Raw genomic sequence first — 20,278 nt, 5'->3', positions numbered from 1 at the left:
GGTTTTACCGGGAGGCGCGCCGCGTTCAGAGGACCCGCTTTGATGAATCCGAGTGAAAAGCTCCCAGTGACACAATGGTCAGCGGCCTGTTTTATATTTAAGCCTGTCAGCTTGTGTCAGTGTCAAAGAAACACGGCATCTAATGCTTTATACAGAAGACAAATAACACTGTATCAGCTGTAATGAACACAATGGTGTAAACAATTACGAGCAGACTGCAGCGATGCAGCCGCATAATAGATGTATTATCCATATGTTTATCATTTGGGCCTGTGTTTGATTATCGCTGCTATGGTCCAGTGGGCATGTTAGAGGGTGTGCACCCAGGGAGTGCAAGCTATGCCTTCCAATATCAGCTGGCCTCAAAGCCGCTTCTATAATGCATGAAGATCAATACGCTGTGGCTTTGTGAGTGAGGTTTTGCAACTCTGTGCCCATATCAAGTATTACTGCCAACTGCCCTGTCGTTTGAAAAGATCTATGCCTTTGGATTTTATCAGGGCTCTGGGGGAAGGAGACAAGAGTCTGGATGACCAGTCAGCTATTATTGGGAGCTAGTAATGCTGGATGTGGGTTATTTCTGACAAGTGTAGTGATGGAGATCAGTGCAACAGGAGACTTAAGCGATTAATGGCTATGTTGCATCATAGGACATCATGGGAGGTGTAACAGTATGGTCCAAGATTACTAATACCTGGACAAAGGTCTGATACTCATGTTCTCCAGTAGTGCACTGCTTTTTATTTTAAATGAGTTAAAAACGTTATGATGTGTTTTCTACTGCTTTCTTATCCTTTGTAACTTAGTATCTTATCATAACATTTCTGTACATCAGCACTAGTGGTTCAAAGCTCCTGATTTAAAATGTAATATTACAGTTTCTTTATGCAGCCATATTTCATTTGTTTGAAGTCAGGGTCATGAACTGCAGCTTATTTCAGCATTCGCTAGAGTTTACTGATTGAACCGTTATATTTCAGGATATGCAACTTCCATTTGCATGTTTCAAATGTCTGTAGAGCAGGAGACAATCAACCATTAAAGGTGCTGTGTGATGCTTTTGCTGATTCCCACTGATTTGACCCCTTCACCCTATGTCCGACCGAGGCCGGGCCCAGGAGCCACTCAGCCATGTCTGATTGGACTGTATAAGAGTAAAAGTGAAGCAGCTGCCCAAGGCCTATTATAAAACAGCATAAAGAGGCTCAGTGAGCGTCAGGAACGGTCTGCACATGGCCTCACCCACAGAGTCCTGTTCAGACAGAAGCAAAAACACCAGCTGGCAAAAGTTGGTATTGAGATCTCAAAAACGAATTACAGTAATACAATATTTCATTAAACTACTACTGCTTATAGTTTTTCCATATAACTTAATAGTCTCCAAGTTTACTTTACAGTATACCTCATCAGAAATAAATATACCAAATAATAAGATGTTCTGTGATAGTCGTCCATGGTTGTCGATTTGCTAGTTCGGCTACCGTTTTCACAGCCCGGTACCTTGTGTTCTTTCACTGCCTGGCAAACCGTTAAACCCAACAAGCCCCGGGCCGCTCCCCCTACAGCGTAATGGCCGTCTCTAATGGCTGTTTGTCTCGTTTCATGATAATTGGGGGGACAACTAACTCTGCAGCGCGGCCTCTTCCTTTTTCTGTTGAGATCCTCCTTCGCCCCCTCTGGGCCGTGTACTTTGTAGGTGCCGGTTTGTGTTTTAATGATATCATAATTGCTGTTTTTCCCTCGCCGTGGACAATGATTGCCAAGTCTGAAGGTGTCCCAGCAAATGAGCTGGAGATCAAACCGACAACACCATGACTATGAAAACACACTGGAGATGCCGAATAAAATTAGACATATTCATGAAAGAGTGGCATTGTGTGGTCTCATTTCATTGCTGTGTGGCACATTTTACCTCTTATGCCCTCCTTACCTGCTAACTATCTGGTTATCTTGACTACACATAGATCATTAGTGGCAGGAAATGCAAATAAACCTTTTACTGTCTATGACAATTCGGACATAGTGTGTGTGTTCTTCAGGCAGCTGTGCATATATGAAACTGACCCATGCATGAACCATAACTGACTGTTCACACATTAACGCGCAGAATTCTAGACACCGGCAAAACTAACAATGCAATTTATATTTAATGCATAATTTTTGCAAAGTCTTCTTCCATAATTCACCTACCCCCCCCCCCCCCCCCCCCCCCGCTGCACACTCACAGGACTGAGATAGTGCATTACTGTTTGAACAGTCATTTCTCAGTCCGGCTGAATTCATGCTGACGCTCCAGTTTGTTCTGTTTGCTTTTTGAAAACTCCCCTCTTCCTCTTTTTAATCCTCTGAAGGAAAGCAGAGAGAGGGAAAAAGAAAGAGAGACCAGCATTGAATGCTGACAGGGACATAACTTGCCTTTCCTGCATACCTTGTTTACAGTCTTTCTGTAAACTGCTGCTACACCCTTCTCTCTCAATGGAGCCATAAAAAACAAATAGGGGCTTTTAGAGAAATGGCCTGTGCACTGAAGATTAATAACAGTTGCACCAGTTCACCTAAGAAACTCTCAAGAGGCAAAACTGATATAGGAAGATTAAAAGTGCCTCGTTCCTAAACTGGAATGATTCTATTCACACTATTCTCCAACCAACTTATTCTGAATGTCGACCCTAGTCTTTCTGACAGACAAAGAGCCTAATTAAGAGTTTAGTTGTGGGTGATGATTAATTGCATGGCCAAAATGATCAGCTGAGCGTGTGGTTGATTGTGTGTCTAAGACAGAAATGTGAAGGCCTGCAGCTGCAGAGAAATCATTCTTAAAATACAAATAATTCTGTAGGAGGTTAGGTCATACTTTCATTTTATTAAAAAATCCTGCGCACAGGAACAAAGAGAACACTTGTTTTAACCACAGTTGACATTGAAAATGTGCGGTGGTAGCATACAAATGTTAAAATCTACTGCTGTACCTCCATCATTGCAGAACACACAGAGACCTCACACGACCATGAAATACTCAGACCTCATAATAATTAGTTAAGAAGATTAGGTGGCAGGATTAGAATATAAAAAATGATTAGTGTCACTTACCCTCTGTAAAATGTAAAGATGGATTTAATTAAATGAAAAAAAGAAAGAACAACTAAGCCAAATGTAATATTAATAAAGTCATTTCCTGCTTTGTTTTAATGTCTTTAATTGGTTTTTAGTACGAACAAAAAGGATAAAACGCACAACACGCATAATGTTTATTTTAAGTATTTAATCACGACACTTTGCTCTGTATATTTTCAGCAGTAGTAGGAAGTTACTATAGTAACGAGGAGACGCGCGTCTCCGCGGCAACAAGACCAAGGCGTCTAGGAGGTTGCCTAGCAACCATCTTAAAAAAAAACAGCCGACAGGTTTCCAGATCCATACAAAAATTAATTAGTCCACCTCATTGCTCTTCGTTGTAGGTTTGTACCACTTCATACAACAACAGCGCTGGACATGTTTCAGGACGGGAGGAGGCTGAGAACGGAGGGCTTCACCGTGAAGGCCACCATGAAGAACTCCGTGGTGAGTGAAGTTATTTGACGTGGCTAGCTAACGGCAACGCTAACGTGCGGCCACCGTTAGCATTAAGCTAGCTAGCTGTCACCGAATGCAGCGTGAACGGTGAGCGCCTCCGTCATGTTCGCTTTGTTTATACTTAACCGGGTTTATCCACTCTTTACCTTTTAATTCGATACTTTCTCTTATCAGGGCAACGTCTAGTCGCAGGGTGACAACCTTTCACAGTAAAAGCATTGAACATGATAAAAGGAGGAGCAGCCTTTTATGTCTATGTTTAAATGAGCCTGTTTCCTTTCTCTGTTATTGTTCAGCAGAAACCAACGTCTGTGAGTCAGTGACACAGACAGTGAGGGAAAAAACAAAAAAAAAACTGACTTCCTTTTTAATAACAGCCCTCATTTTATGCTTTGCGTCCATGTGTGTGTGTTTGTGTTTACTTTGGGGAAGACAATCCTTTGGGTGGTTTTTGTGAGGTTTAAAACTTTATTCAGCAACTTCATGAGCTACAGTAAAATGACAGTTTTAGAACTCACTCTAGAGCCCAAACGCAGCAATTAGACTCTGTTTTAGTATCAGTATTTTCAAAACAAACTTTCCACTGCCTTTGTTTATTGTCAGCATTATCGTAAAATCTCCCACTTCATAAACTTCCCCGTATTTTGTCTTTGTTCTGGTGCTGTTCATGTAGACAGTTCTGATTTGCTTCACTGGGAAATGTGAATTTGCATTAGCATTAGAAGTTGAGTCTTCCGTGGTCAGCAATTATTCCGCGAATGAGTTTGAGGAAGTGTCACATTAATGTTTGCTGCTGGCATTCGTCTGGCTCCTCTGAATCCCGGCTACTTTGTTGCAAACAATTAAGCTAGATTTTTGTCTCTAAGGAGCAAAGTTTTTTTTTTCCTGCCTTGTTACCTTCACATGGCACCTAAAAGAATCAGACCTACGTGATAAATAGAGAGCTGCGCAGTTCTGGTGACAACGTTAAATACTTGAAAGCGAAACGGCAGCTTCTTTTCCGCAGCAGGGATTGTCTTGAGATGCAAACCGGAGTTATCATTGACTCCTTTCCCCTCATTTGAAGGTCATAAACAAATCTCCTGTCTGGAGCTTTCACGAGCGAGGCTTCTGCAAAGCCCTTTAATATTCACCATCTCCCCAGAGGATCTGCTATGTCTAAAACATGAATGATAGTCCCACATTGCCGTAGCACAGACAAAATCCTCAACAAAACCCATTAAATATTTTAGAGGCTTGCTTCTGTCTGTTGCCTTCTGTTTTGTCTCCTCTCCTGTGGTCACTGACATATTGCTCTGGAGGGGGCGGCTTTGCAGAGAGCTGTGATTTGTAGATAACGACAAGGCCATTTCAAGCCTTAAAAGGGTAGGGGGACCTGAAGTGTTGGCTTATTATGCTTTAAAGTATTTGTGGTCATAGAAATTGAATCAATAATACATGCCTCTGGAACTCACCCGCTTTTTTGCTCTGATTTGTCCCCAAAACATTTAAGATAGGTGTAAAAGGTGCGCTTTCACATTCTGGTGGGAGGTCGTTGCCCGCGTTTCAGACACAGTGGGAACAAAGCTGTTATTTTCTGTCAGGGCCTCATTGGTAATGCAGGAAATGACAAACGTTTGCAGAGCTGGTGGCAGCAGTTGCTTGTTTGTCAGAAAAATAGGGCATATTGTCCACATTTTTGTATAATGTCACAGCAAACACTAAGTTGTCATTAAGTAATATTTTAACACACTTGTTCGGTTCATTTATTCAGCAGCTATGGCTGTTTTTTGTTTGGGACAGCGCGGATCTGTCTTCTGGCTTCCACTCTATTTGACTGTTTAAACATATAGAAAAACTTCAGTCCAGACAAATTATGTGCATAGAATGCTAACGTTGTGGACTGCAACCATCTCTCAGGGTTATGACAACTGTTTTTTATCATATGAAATTGGGCTAGAAAATCAGAACCCCCAAGTCTGCAAATGCCTTCCACAGAACTGGCTAAGCTCAGCCCGCTCTCCTCACCCCACTAAACCTAGGGGACAGATGGAGACGCTATGGTAGCAAACGTGACCTTCATATCTCATTCCTTTCCTCCCCCACAGCATCATCTCTATATAGTGGAACAGATGTCTTGCACCCCTGTGCTAGCTCACTTTCTGTTTTCCTCCTTACAACCAATTAGGTCTATGTAGTTGAAAGCACGACTAATATATACAGTAAATCCTTTATGCATACCACAAAATCAAACAATGCCAATATGTTTCTAATAACATTTAATGTAATTGTATTTCTCGGTAAATGAGCTTCATGTCAGCTTTATGTTTCCAGTGCTTTAACCTATAATCTAAACAAGTCAATAAGGCTTACGATTGATCCATGACTAGGGATTACAAGAGTCCAAACAGTTTTGTGAAACCTGATAAAACATATTCTCATGTTACTGTAGACTGCAAAGTGCCTAGTTGAGTTGAATTTGGTTTAAAATAAAAACAGATTTTAAAATATCATCTAATAGCCTGGCATGTATCATCTACAGCTTGAATTAAAATGAATAAATCCCTTTGTTTGAACCACAGTTGGGCTGATCATAATAAACAAATCATAACCAACAACACGAACAAAGCAATATAGTGGGATAAAGTTTGATAGATGAGCTTATTATTGTCAGTTTTATGAAAAGCAGGCAGTTGTTGACCAAGATTAAATCCTTGAAAGCTTTTATGATGGTGAAGTTTTCTTTTTATTATTTCCACCGGCTGTCAAAATTATTCTTACCCATTACTTCAAACGCGTTTCCCTGACACAGCATGATGCATAAATTGGCCATGAAGCCAGCTGGAGGGGGTTCATGTCTGTGTTGTATTCCTGTGCATATAAAGTTAAATTAAGCAAATCGCTGCTGTTGAATGACATGCTGTAGATTGCCTCATCCGTCCACTTAGCTGCTGTACAGCGCTTGAACTGCCGCCTGGAAGTGTTTTCTAAACCAGTGGTCCTCATACACTCACACAGCCCTGCACACACTTAAACTATTTGTATCTTTCCTTCCCCCTGCTCCTGTGGGCTCATCTTATCAGCACCAGAAGCCTGTAGTCCATCCCGGTAAGCACCTGGGTTATTTAAGGAAGGACTGAGTCATGGTGAAACAGGTTAAATTGGCAATAGACTCTGGAGGCCTGCTGGCGTTTCCATTAATATCGATCAACCACACAGCCTAGAGGCCCTGAGTGGACAGAGGTCGGGCTGACTTGGAAATATTGCACTTTCCCTCATAACTTTTGACTTTTTTGAGTCTGGTTGTTTTGCTCCTCACTTTAAAAGGAGTGGAAAAAATAAATCTGACCCAGACAGGGGCATGTTTAAAGTGACCGTAAAAGAGATGCGTTCGTGAAATGACATTTCTTTTGAAACCTCGCTTTGATCTTCTGGAGACCGAGATTTGGTGTTTTGATCTCATAAAAATCACTTTTCAAGTAAGGAAAGGCCTACAAACCACAGATTCTGTGCTTCATGCTCCTCTCAACAGGTATCAACTGATAGATTAGGTTATAATTGATGGCATGCTGTCTGAAGTGCATGACTGTCGAAATGTCTGTGACCTTTTCACTCTTGTGGAAAACACCATCTGGAAACTTCAGTCAGGTATGGAGAAGTACCTCCACAGTTTTCGATTATGACCTTATAGGAAGTGCTGGACTGATTACGTCAATTAGGTTTGCTATGTTTGCTTAGAGCTTGGTTGACAATTACACTGGCCTCTGTTTGTTGTGTTCTCCTTCAAGTCCTTGTAGCTTGCATTCTAATTAGATGGCTTTTAATGGAGAATGTTTATTGCTCCTTGCAGGGCCTCTATTTTCTGCTCTAGAGTTAATTAATCCTATGATGTCTGATAACCATCACAGAGGACATGGAGACCTGTGCCTCTTCTTTGAGCAGTGTCCTCCTTGTATCAAACAGAGGCAAGAACTGATGCCGAAGTACAAAATGTACAGTACTTTACTGTGTTTTCATTTACACCGAAGACTCTTACTATATGTGTAGACACACACACTAACAAATGAGGGGGCTGACATGTTGTGGTGTCCATTACGCCCCAGGTTGTAAATATTTAGGGCTGTGACAAATGCAGATTTTGCATTGTTATCATCACACAAATTTTTATTACTGTAGCTAGATCCTAAAAGGCCTTTTAGAAGGTGTCACACAGGCACGTACGTGTTATAGTGTACATGCTGCTATAGCAATTCACATACTGCCTCATCAATGTAATGGGAACCATTAGCAGAAAAATCCATGTATGGGACAAACACTGTTGTTCCAGTTCAATAATGCCAAACGCTGCCCTTTGTTGCCCCTCCCATGATTTTGAATCTTTCACAATCACCATCAAGGCAACACATCTTTGTAACTATCAAAACAGGCATGCTGCAATAAGAACTGTTTCTGTCAGAATAAGTTTAAAGGGAAATTCTCTAGACAGATGATGGGGCAGAGCTGGTATCAGTGCCGACTCATGCTAAATGCAGCTTGTGTCAGAGATGCTTCAAGGTCCTGGGATTTAAACTAGCACGTACGTTCTCTTCAAACGTCCACAGAGGATTATTCTGCTATTTATGTTGAAGGTACACTACAGGCAACAGCCCTGACGGAGGAAAGGATGGGCTAGAAGGCAAAGGTACCCTGATACTGTCACAAATGATCCACATCACAGTCCAGCAGCTCTTTGCTCCCACCACCTCTGCTCATTACCCTCACCGTCCGGAAACACCAACCAAATTCTACTAACGAGCGTTTGATCACCGTGATGCGCCGTGGCAGACGGAGACAGGCAACCTGTTCATGACTCATCCTCCATCTCTCCACGGTTCTGTATCAGCCTCTCTCTACCTCTCTCCCTCTTTTCCCTCTATTTTCCTCCCACTCCCTTAAGACACAGGAGTACAAAGGGAGAGACAGAAGAGAAGCAATATAACCTCTTGGCCCTTATCTGCGGTGCACACCAGAGCATGTCTGGCCTCAGACACTGCTTTGCCTGTCCTTTGAAGGCCCTCATCTCCCTTTTGATTCCAGTCAAATGGTTCAGCACAGTGACAGATGCTCAACTTTCCAACTGTCACTTTGACACCCGTCTCTTTAGTGTTGTTAAAACTAACTGACTTTGTTTGGACCGTCTGCCTGAATAGGGTTGTGACATGGATGCTGATGTGAGTGCTAATATAAGAAAATTGCTGGATCAAAGACAAATGTAGTTGATACTATGACACTGAAAGAATATTATGAAATCTAAGGGTCATCGCCACATTACCTTGACAACTTTCCTCTGCGACGGCCCGGGAAAAGACATAAAAATGTAAGCCAAGGAGAGTGATAGAAGGCAGCCATTTTATGGGAGGAAATTAGAGTGAGTAGAGGGGAAAGATATTAGAGTGCCAATATGATTCAGGAGGGAGAGACTACCACACCTCTTACATAGATGAGTTCAGTTTATGATTGAAGATGAAAGGGATTTTGTTTCTCAGCCTGAACTTAGAAGGTCATATTTTATTCTTGCCTAAATAATAAACACAGTCTTTTTAATCATTGCTTTCATGTGAACCAGTTTTAAGATCTTTTGCATGAACTATAGATGATATCATTGGTGTTTGATGATGATGAGAGTAAAGGCATACTCCCCTTATCAACCTCCTGATTGACTATTGCATTCTCATATCCAGGATTTATGCTTCTCATCAAAAATATCGGATGGCGGGGGTGGCGCAGAACGACTCGTACTAATGGCCTCGACACCTGTTTTACTCTCAGAGCACCAGCAACCTGCAATGAAGAGCAAGAGGTGGAGACATGGGAGGAGTGATCGAATAGATTGATAGATGAAGAGGGGGGGCATGGGCTGAAAAACAGTACAGTTGTATGACTTCATATCTTTGAATGAACCACCTCTAAAAGGGTTGGTTTGCACAGTGTTCTGGGATTTTGGGTTGTCTTGTTTTTATTTATTGGTTTGTGTTACTGTGGTTACCGTGTGTGTGTGTGTGTGTGTGACACCCTGTTGCTTAGCTTATAATGTTGCCTCTCTTCTTCTACTCTTGCAGAAGACATCAGCGTGAGACCTGTGTCTCTCATTGTTTTCCATACCGATCTCAGCTGGGAGCCCCAAACTCTGCTACAAACCCCGTTTTCACGTTTACATTCCAGTCGATAAAGAAATAAGGAATAAGCAGATAAATTTGGGTTTGGGTGTTTGTGCGACTGGATTCATACAACTGCATTAGGCAGTTTGCGTGTCTGGGCGTCTGCCAGTGGAGAATGTAGCCTTCAGTCTGCTTTCCCCCCAATTTAATTTCTAAAAAGGTCAAGTTTCCGACCCTGCCGAGTTCTGGTCTCTGTGTGGTGTCTCTGGACGACTGGAGCAGACGTTCTTACATGAGCAAGGCTGATTTTCACAAGCAGAAATGCACACTGGGCGTGCGATAAGACCAGTGGCCTGGGGTCCATTGTGCAATACATACTAATCACCTAGATGATGTTATTCACTGTTAAACAATATTCTCGTATCAGAGCTAGAAGCCGTATCTTTCCACCATGTGCACTCTGCTTATCTCTACATGCCTCTACTCTCCTCAAGGATCTGTCAGAGAGTTGACACTGGGCGATGTGTGTGGCCGTGGGGTGAAGGGGTGTGGTGCAAACTGACCTTCTCTGTGTGCGTGACTGTGTGTGTGTGTGTCTGTCTGTGTGTCTGCGTGTGTCTGTCTGAGTGTCTGCGTTTGTGTGTGCCTGAGTGTCTGCTTGTGTGTCTGTCTGTGTGTGTGTGTGTGTGTGTCTGTCTGCGTGTGTATGTGTGTTTGTGTTTGTGTGTCTGTCTGCGTGTGTATGTGTGTTTGTGTTTGTGTGTGTGTCTGCGTGTGTGTGTGTTTGTGTTTGTGTGTGTGTCTGTCTTTCTATGTGTCTGCCTCTGTGTGTGTGTGTGTGTGTGTGTCTGCGTGTGTGTCTGTGTGTCTGTCTGCGTCTGTGTGTGTGTCTGTGTGTCTTCCTGTTTGCGTGTGTGTGTGTCTTTGTCTCTGTGTGTGTATATGTGTGCCTGTGTCTGCGTGTGTGTGTGTGTGTGTGTGTGTGTGTGTGTCTGCGTGCCTGTGTGTGTCCCTGTGTCCCTGTGTGTGTGTCTGTCTTTGGCTGTGTTGTAAAATCGATGGCCTCCTACCGCTCTGGGTGTGTCCTCTTCTCATTCCTTGCCCTGTGGACCTGTTGCTGTCGAATCACACCCTCCACGGCTCCACGGTCATTTTCCCTCACTTTTATTGTGCGCTCACAGCTGCACACATCTGCTGTACCTGCCTGTTTGTGTCCACTCTCCTTACTACCTACAGAACAAACTTTCAACTTTCGGATGAGTCATGCAGCTATTCTGAGCTGTTTCTAGCACTGTAACCACTAAAAAACAAGTGCCTCTTCTCAGTGCAAGTACAGTGCATTAATATTCTGAGGTCGTTTTCAGTCCACTATAAATTAAAAAGAGCTACAAGGATGTTTATTGACAGGGAGCAACTTATTTGGTGTATAAAATAGTGAGGATTCTTTATTTACCTGAACAGGAGCTGTGGCGACTGCACTTGGTTAGAGGATGGAGGATGTTTCCTTGTATGTCTCATTAATTTCATGGCCCAGCACAATGTTTTAATGCCTTCAGGTGTTTTTACTGATTGGGGCTGTAAAGACAAAGTATGGATCAATGCATTCCCCATTCTGTTAACGGCCTGGACTACAATGTGTGCTTACAGTCAGTTCTCCCTCTGCGGAGGCAGTGAGGTTCCGTTTTTGTTTTAGATTTATGTTAACTGCATGACAATTTGGGGGAGATGCAATTTGCAGCACCAAATTGCATTGTTTCAGTTATTTTGTCAGTTCCATTTATATCAGCGCCGCAGAACAAACAACAGCCTCCGAAATGATCATAGAGATGTAGATAAAGAAACACCTCTCAGTTTGGGAAATGAGAACATTCTGAATATAGAATTTGGGGCAGAAGAGTTTTGGACTGTATTACAGTAGCCCGTATTACAGTAGATTTAGCCTTAGGGCTCGGCGCATGTTGTTCATGTTCGCTTAAGAAGAGCTAACATCTAATATATTCTGCCTTCGCCGCGCCGGCTGACTCTGTGCCGTGGTTCGGTGATATGAATCAGCCAGCGGGGCTCTGTAAGGCTACCCAGCTGCATGGCTGATAAGTGGGCCACACAGAGAAGACACAGCACTCAGGGCGTTCCCACTCCCTCTCTCCGTCTTCCTCCTTTGCTCATTCCCCTTTTCCCGCTCACAAAGGACCTGTTTCACTCCCCTCACTCTTCCACCTCAAACTGCCTCTTTCACATCCCGTTAACGTCTCTCTTTGTCGGCGCTGTTCTTTTAAGTGATGGGGTTAAACTAAAGGGGACAGGAAAAAACGCGAGGTGCTCTTCAATGCTCCGAGCCCCGTTTTGAAGCTCGTCTTTAAAGTTGGGCCTCTCATGTGCGCGGTTTAATAGCGGGTGACTGTCACCTGTTTCATCCTGGTATCTTTGTAGTAGACAGATGTGCGGTGTCGCCTTTGCCTTGTGGTGTCGTCATGTTCCCTTACAAACATCCCTGCCCTTGTGTCTGTGTACACGATAGCGTTGATGCAGAAGCCTTTGGCTCTGTGACAATTGTAAAACACATCTGTGAGCTCAGAACACAAGACTCTGTTACCTTCCATCAGAATGTTTCTGTCCAGTGAGGGCCCTCTTGCACTCTTAATGAAACTCACTCGCAGTCTGATTAAACTTGGCATTTGTTCCTGAAAAGTTAATGAGTTGCTACACAAACATTGCAGATTTATACTTAACACAACCAGCCTCCCAACTCTCCTGCTTTGTCCTGCAGAGGGTGGATGCAAAAAGGGGAAAGATTCCATTGCAGCTTAAATAAATCTTTTCTTCTTCTGCAGCTCAGTCTGTTATGGCAGCGCTATGGCCCAAAATGCCCTGCAAATAAAAAGAGCTAATTTTGTTGCCTGTGGCAGCGATGTGCAGGCTGACCTTATCAGAACAGCCTCAGCCTGTCTATTCCATCCTCTGTGACTCACGCACGCCGCTTCCTCCTCCAAGAAAGCTGGCCTTCTCCACCCAACTGGATTTCAATAACCTCTCAGCCGAGAACAGCGGGTAAATGCGAACGGAGAGGACAAGCAAGCAACAGGGCGCCTGAACACCCCCCCCCCCCCCCCCCACGCTGGGCGGCGTGAAATGCACAGCCCTGACAGACAATAGGCAGAAATGAAGAGGGAGATTAACAGCGGTCTCATTTGAGGAAGTGAAGGAGTGACGGCAAAGCGGGGTTGACAGAGAATCTGTCAGAGGTGTTATGGGGGTTGTGGAATGGATGCAGGGAGATGGTGAGATGCGAGAGAGAGAGTGCTTGAGCTAAAGGCCCGGGCACGGTGATGGATCACCTACATGCTGCCGCAACTCTGCCACGCTGAACTCACCCACAGAATTGATGGCTCCCACCTCGTGTCTCCCTGTCTCCCTTTTCCTCTCACATGCACCATTCCTCTTTCGTCATTTCCTCATTTTGCAGCTCTTGTCTCCATTTCCTCTCTCATTTTCTTTTTCTTCCAATTCTTTCACTCCCTGCCTTTAGCCTACGTTCCTCTTGTAATTTCTTAGATTTTTGATCACCCCCCACCCACTCTGTGTGTCAACATCAAGTAGGAGAGCCATGGAAGTGCCATTCTAATAAGGTTAGAGGGAGCATCTCTTTGTCAGGATGACACCTTTATAAATGACAGGAGCATGAGGCCCTGCCAGTGTTCAATCACCTCTGCAGGGGCTCGCCCGTGGGAACCTCATGGTGTGTGTGTGTGTGTTATTGCTTCTGCAGGTCCTGCAGCAGCCAGGTTTACGGTGGTGCTAGTTGGAGTGGACAACAGCATTAGGGAGGAAACAGATCTAGAGGCAGAGTGAAGGCGAAGGAGAGAAATGACAGCCTGGAGCTCATCTGACCAGTGCTGCCTTGTTATGAGTCCCTGATGTGTGCACCAGGGGCACACAAAACAGACACTTCCCTCCTTTATTGCCTTACACCACCTCTATCTCTGCTCTGTAGTCTGTCGCCTCAGAGTTTATAGCCTCCATGGAGGGGTGGGATGCTGTGTAGATCTATCTTATACGATCCTTTCCTTGCATTTCTCACTGTCTGTGTTTGTGTTTAAGCTGGTATTTTAGAACCAGGGTGAATTTTGGATTATTCAGCTGTACAGTATGCAGCTCTGCAATGGACCCTCCCCAACATCCGCAAATACAGGTAGAAACAAAAACAAACTTACAAAGATGAAAAGGACTTGGTGATGACGTGATGCCGCCAGTCTAAAGTGAATCACACATACTGTATGAGATAGAACTTTGGCAGACAGAGTTCTGGACTCATTCCTGGCATGCTCCAATAATAAGTTCATGTGTCCCCGAAGGCCGCAAACAAACCATAAAATCCCACCTCGATACAATCTTCAAACTCCAAAAGGGCTGTAGCCCTGCCTTTAGGATTCAGTGCTAGCATGCAGAGCACTAGGCACGAATGTCATGCCTGACAGAACAGGAACAGGGATGGTTGGAATGGCATCAGGAAGCCAGCAGGTGATAATCTCCTCTATTCCTATTCCAGTTTTCCTTAAGCTGCCAGGAGTGACAGCATACATCAGTGACAGAGGAAAGGGCCTCCGAGTGCCGAGCCACGGGAAATCTGCTATTTCGCACGCACGTGCAGTCCCTCCGCCAGCTATTGTTGTGCTCGGGATCATAATTGGCCTGAAAACAGGGGAGAAGACGCGAAGCCTGCGACGCCAGAGCCACGAGCACAGGCCGCGGAGCTGACTGCAGCGTCATCACTCCTGACCATAAAACCTGCTCAGCCAGTCAATGCAGTCTGGCTTCATTCTCTCTCCGCTCGCCCGTCTGAGCTATTTTTAGCCTCGCCGTGCAGCGGGGCTACCTGGATATGAGGGCTTTGTCACTCCTGCAGGCTGGGCCGCTCTCGTAAGCTTTACAGCGTCGCATTTTCACCACTGCGGCTGCAAATCACGGAACGTCTAGTGTAAAGACTAAATAAAACAACAAAGGCCTGCTGCTGTATTTTCAATACACATATGAATACAACATAATACCGAAATGGGTGATATTCTATTCACAATTATATTATTATGACTAATAATTTGATAATGAAGCAGCACCTTTCATATGTGTCTACTTCTTTTCCCTGCATTTTTAGTCACGTAGTGTTTTTTCCTTCGGGTACACAAACGCACACCTGTTACTTCAACATAATACTATTCAGAATTCCCCAGTAAACAAAAGCTCCAAACTGATTCATTTGATACGTGTTGCAATCCCACGGTGCATTAGAGCTGGTGAAATACAGTCAGTGCGCGGCGACACCCGCTCGTAATGGCTTTTCCTCTCATCTCGTTCCTCTTGAGCCCAACTTTGTCGGCAGCAGCCGCACCACGTGGGACACGCAACTTAAACTTTGATCCGCGTTACATCATTCCTGCTCCATTTGTAGTCCTGCAGCTTTTGTGTCTATTTTGTTTTTGAATTATGCAACAAACAGGCAACACTAGCGCCTGACGTAACAAAACTAACTGAACTGTGGCGTCCTAGTAATTGACTGAAACCACTTTAAAATCTCGTCCTAGGCGCCTCCTGCCAACGGTAACATGTCCCATAACCACTTTACGCTGCGTGTAGGCAGAGAGATTCCGCCTCTCAATGGGTGGTAATCTGAGGATTAATGACAGCAACACATCTGCCAGTCATGTGGCAGCGCGACACAGATGGCAGGGGACGCACCCAGGAGACAGGGAGAAGATTGGCTCTTCTATTCTGTCCTCCCTCCACTGCGACATAGTGTGGACGCATGACATGGTGCATGGTGTGGACCTCAAATATTAGAGAGTTGTGACAGCCTGGTATCTTAAGTACGTGAGTGGCTCCCATAATATCACCGCTGGGTTTTTATTATGTTAATGAAGTCTGTCTCTGTTTTTGACAAATGTTTGCTTTTTTCCCAGATACTTGTCATTTTAAAATATTTTTTCTAATCCTAAAATCTTTTGGGGGCGTCCTTTCGACTCCACTGGGGAGCATGTACCTACTGGACATGTTGTATGGGTTCTGTACTACCACCAGTGGCCCTCACAACAATAGCAGGATCCACTGTGGCTGATGCGATAGGAGTCCCACTGGCTTTCAGTAGCAGAGTAATAGAACATATCCAATATGGAGGCAGAGAAAAGATGATCTTAACAATGCCTCTGGCAGCGCCTCTGGCTACAGGGCCAACACACACACACACACACACACACACACACACACACACACACACACACACACACACACACACACACACACACACACACACACACACACACACACACACACACACACACACAGAAGCACACACTATCTGTGGTTTGCCTCCTTAGAGAAGCAGGGAAGCAGGCACATGTGTCTCCCTGAATTACTTTAAAGAAAAAGCAGTGGGAGTAATTCTATTCTTGTAGAAGAAACACAGTCAATTCTGATTTTATAAAACAACATTCTCACTTACTTTGGATGTCTCATTCAGTTTATCCCTCTGTCTTTCGGCCCTTTCTTGTAATTTCTGTTTTTTTTTCCCACCTGCGTCTGACCAGGTCGCGGGACCTCCGGCTGCGGGCGCTTTTCGGGAGCGCCCCTCCAGACCCACCACTTTCCGCAAGTTTTACGAGCGCGGGGAGTTTCCAATGGCGCTGGAGCATAACACCAAAGGCAACCACATTGCATGGAAGGTAGGGATGGTGCACGCTGTTAGGAATTGACAAATGCTTAAGCTTTTCCCTCAGTATTGATATAAAGGCTGTCGTGCTGTATTTTTATTAGAAAGCACTGTATGTCACCTTTATCACCTTTAGGAGCATAGGCTGTTGGGACCTAATTAAAAGCTTGTGTGAAAAAAATCAATCGGGCCACGAAGCAGATATATGTTAGAGAACAGCCAATAATTTTTCTTTCTAAATTACACACGAGCCCGTGATACAGTAGACTTTTGCCCAGTAGAAGCTGGCTGCTCATCATCTGTGATGGTTGAATCTGAAGACTTGATAGGCGCTATACAAACAGCGTTTATCGACTCAGCTGAAGGTGATGATTAGATTCTCACGTCTACATGTTCAGTGTGGGCTTTCCTCCTGTAGGAGGCAGTGTAGATTTGAGCACTTGAAAGGTGCACCTGTTTCACAGCACCAGTCACCCATCAATCACAAACTTTATAGAATCTCAGGGTAGTCGTAGCTAAACTCAGGGAGCGATTGCATATGTATTTGTGTGTATTTAATGTTGTGTGTTTCTACATGCGAGCCTCCGCAGGGCTATTAGGCTCCAGACTGGCACTGAGTGTGTGGGACGAACGCATTCTTTTAATCACTACGTTGCTTCATTTCAGCTCCCACTATGCTGCCAGCGATTCCATACCTTCACAACGGCTGCGGCAACTCCTCTTAATGACATTTATTCATAGTAAGCAGCGATAAATGAATCAAACAAATTATGCCCTTTTCCTCCCTGTTTTCTCGCTTCAAAGAGCGAAGGAAGGTGGCTGGCTGGTTGAGTGAGCGTTCTCACCAGTTAGCTGTCTGTCTTCAGGTGAAAACACTGTAAAAGCATCTCTTTGTATGAATTATTTATGTAAAATGTTCAAATGAAGCTTTCCTTTACACAAATAATGGATTTCTTTTGTGCTCTGTTCATAAAATGCACTCAACAAATGGGATGTGGTTTATAAAATTGTTTCTGTCACATCCACTGTGTGTATTATAGTTATGGATTTTCTCCCAATGCTTATACATTGACTAGCCATTTTTAAAAGCAGCAAAGGAAACGTTTATTGTTATATGTATATATATGGAGTATTTTTGAATTGGCACTTTGGCATTGAATAAGTGTGTGTGTCGAGTGTCTGCTTTAATGGAGATATTTTATTGGATTTTTATTTCTTGAATTTCGGCTTTGTGTTTTTTTATAATCTGGACCGATACCTGGCACTTGCTGTGTGTGCCTTAGCTGTCGTGTGGATGTGGATGGAGGTGTAGTGCAACCGAGCGTGTGTCCATGATTGGAGTAAGTGGAGAGGTGTTGCTGTGTGTTTGCACTGAGCTGCCCTCAGGGCACAGGTTCAAGATGGCAGCTTAGGATCAATCCTAGTCTGAGACTTCAGCCCCCTAGCAAATGAAGAGAAGAGATAGAAATGTGGGCAAAGCAGGAAGGTGAGAGTCTTTTGGAAAGAAAAATAAATGTTGATTTAGATGTCGGCTGAGTAGTCAAGCTCACACGGGGTGTTTGTGTGTCTGTGTGTTTACATGTGTATCACTCTGATCGTCTACAACCGCGAGTGTGTGTATTCAGGTCAGGGGTTCAGATTACCCTTCTACAAAGCTGCTGCGTGCACATGTTTGCCGGCCAATGTGACTTAGTTCTCAAATTGACCATGAAATAGACAAATGCTGCATATTAAGCCAAACAAGTCTGTCCAATCGATATCCGCGTCTTGTCTGTACATGTGCACAGAGCTCCCCTTTCCCCGTTTCCTACACGGTCATCCCCCCTGTGAGCAGCAGGGAGCAGCAGAATGTGTTTCTGTGCTCTCAATGAATCATCTTTTGCATGTCATTAACATTTCCTCTCTCACATCAGTAGCCCAGCAGTGAGCTCCACTCGTGAGCTGGTGTTCTGGTGGAAAATCTGTTTTGTCATAACCTACAGAGGAAGCTTTTTTGGGGGGTTTCCTCAATGAAATGCCAGTCAATGATGCTCCTACAAGCTGTTCTGCTGCATACATTGATCATTTTGGTTCAGCTGCAAGTGGACCCAATGCCAGTCAATGTGGTTTCACATGGCTAGAAGTTTAATATCATTTGCACCCCTAACCCAAACCCTGTTCTAATTAAAACACATAGGTCTGGATCTGTCTGAAATATGAAACACAAACAAAGCAAATGAGTTTGATTTACAGTCTGAAAGACCAACATGCACTTACTGTCTTATTTCAGCAACATAAATAAGATGTTCTGTTTAATCACAGATTAAAATGAATCTGGATAAGATTATTTAATATATAATGTATAAAAGTTACAGACTGGTGTAATTCAATTAAAGAGCTTTACTCCATGATATCTGAATGAACTCCTACAAGCTGGATTAGTTTAAAAAGACACTATTGTTCCTTCCTGTCAACCTGCCCTCAGTGTGATCTCAGTAGGTTCAACAAGGTCCTCTAACGGCTTCTTGGACAGTTTAGAGCTCTTACAGAGTTACAATATTTGACCAATTATCTCTACAGTAACTAAACTCTCTACTCTACTGCATTGTCCTTTTATGAAAGCTGCGTTTCAGTCTGCAGTCGTAGCCATCATGATGACCTGCTTAATTACAATGAGCACAGTTTTATATTAGCATGACCAGCTATGATAATAGCTTGCACGATAAACAAAATTGACCTTCTGATCAGTTTGATGTTCCTTTAACAGACTAAAGTGACCCACCCTTTTTTGACCAGTAGAGGACTTATCTCATTCACACTGACTTGCTAAATGCGTTCATTTAAAGCCACTCAATAAACGAAGCTCTGCACCATTTCATGTTGGACAGGCAGCATATAATTGGCCTTTGTGAGCAGTCTTGCATGTAACTTGCTTGTAACTGCAGTGTGTATTGTTGATGTTTTGGAATCAGCAGATACAAAGTGGCTATTTAACAGACACTAATTTAAACCAATTTTGATAACTAAGATGGTGCGTGATTGCGTGCTAATAAAACATATGTTCAACACTGAAAAGAGAAAACATCAATCTCTAATTATCTACAATTACTTTTGCAGCACTAGTCATGGAGTATTTTATGGTTTTAAAACATCCCCACTGTGGAGAGGAGTCATTTTATATTTGCTTTGTTTGAAATTACAATAAGTAGAGAGCTGGGGCTTGTGTATTACTGTGGATTAATATGTCCCTCAATGATAGCGCCAGTGGCTTTATTTCCTGCTTTATTTCCTACTAAAACAAACGTAATGTAAGCGTTGCCAATAAGAACTATATTTTAAGCTAAAATGGAGATGCTCTGCTCTGTGGTTACACTATGGTCCCGCTGAAGTTGTGTGTACCTTGTAGCAGCGTTTGTTGTGCATAGAACATATTGAAGAATCCATGTAGTAAAGTATATGTAGGAAATCTGACATCTGACATCAAGAATTATTAGCCTGAGGACATGCACGTTATTGAATTTGTGTGTGGATGTGTGTTGTTGCGCTTGCATGCGGGTGTATGCGTGCTTTTACGGAGTGCGTTGGAGTCTATATGTACGGGGGGGAAATGCAAGCAAACTAAATGTCAAGGGCAAGCTGGAAAAGGGAAGGTTGTGTCTGAAAGGTAATTTGGCTCTCCAGAGGTAAAATCCTCAGTGGTAATGGCGCGCTCAGGTAAAAGCTTTACACATATGGGGAACATGTGCTGCCGACAGATAAGAGAGGAACGAGCAAGTTCCTGTCCTCCATGTGTTTGTGCGTGCGCACGCGTGCGCGTGTTTGCTTGTGTGTCTGGCCCCTCGCACAGCGTCGGAGCCAAAAACCTGGAACACTACTGTAATCTACTACAATCCATAGTGCCAAAAAGAGAGAG

The 20,278-nt window shown here is 43.7% G+C and overlaps 1 protein-coding gene across 7 annotated transcripts in view; it reads left to right on the top strand.

The window, feature by feature from the left end:
• Nucleotides 1-3,350: 3,350 nt before the first annotated feature.
• pacrg (PARK2 co-regulated) overlaps nucleotides 3,351-20,278 on the top strand; it is a 90,596-nt gene continuing 73,668 nt past the window's right edge. For 2 of the 7 annotated variants that reach the window (XM_055505823.1, XM_029139715.3), the window contains exons 1-2: nucleotides 3,352-3,561; nucleotides 16,265-16,399. In XM_055505823.1, coding sequence (XP_055361798.1) covers nucleotides 3,493-3,561; nucleotides 16,265-16,399 — 204 coding nt within the window. In that variant the 5' untranslated portion in view covers nucleotides 3,352-3,492. Of the gene's footprint in view, nucleotides 3,562-16,264; nucleotides 16,400-20,278 lie in introns of all 7 variants that reach the window. The other 5 variants (XM_029139717.3, XM_029139718.3, XM_029139714.3 and 2 more) reach the window with 4 other exon arrangements.

Source organism: Betta splendens, chromosome 22, assembly GCF_900634795.4.
Source record: "Betta splendens chromosome 22, fBetSpl5.4, whole genome shotgun sequence".
In the NCBI taxonomy this organism is placed as follows: Eukaryota; Metazoa; Chordata; class Actinopteri; order Anabantiformes; family Osphronemidae; genus Betta; species Betta splendens.
Note: the sequence above shows the minus strand (reverse complement) of the source record. Positions and strands in the feature narration are given on the sequence as shown.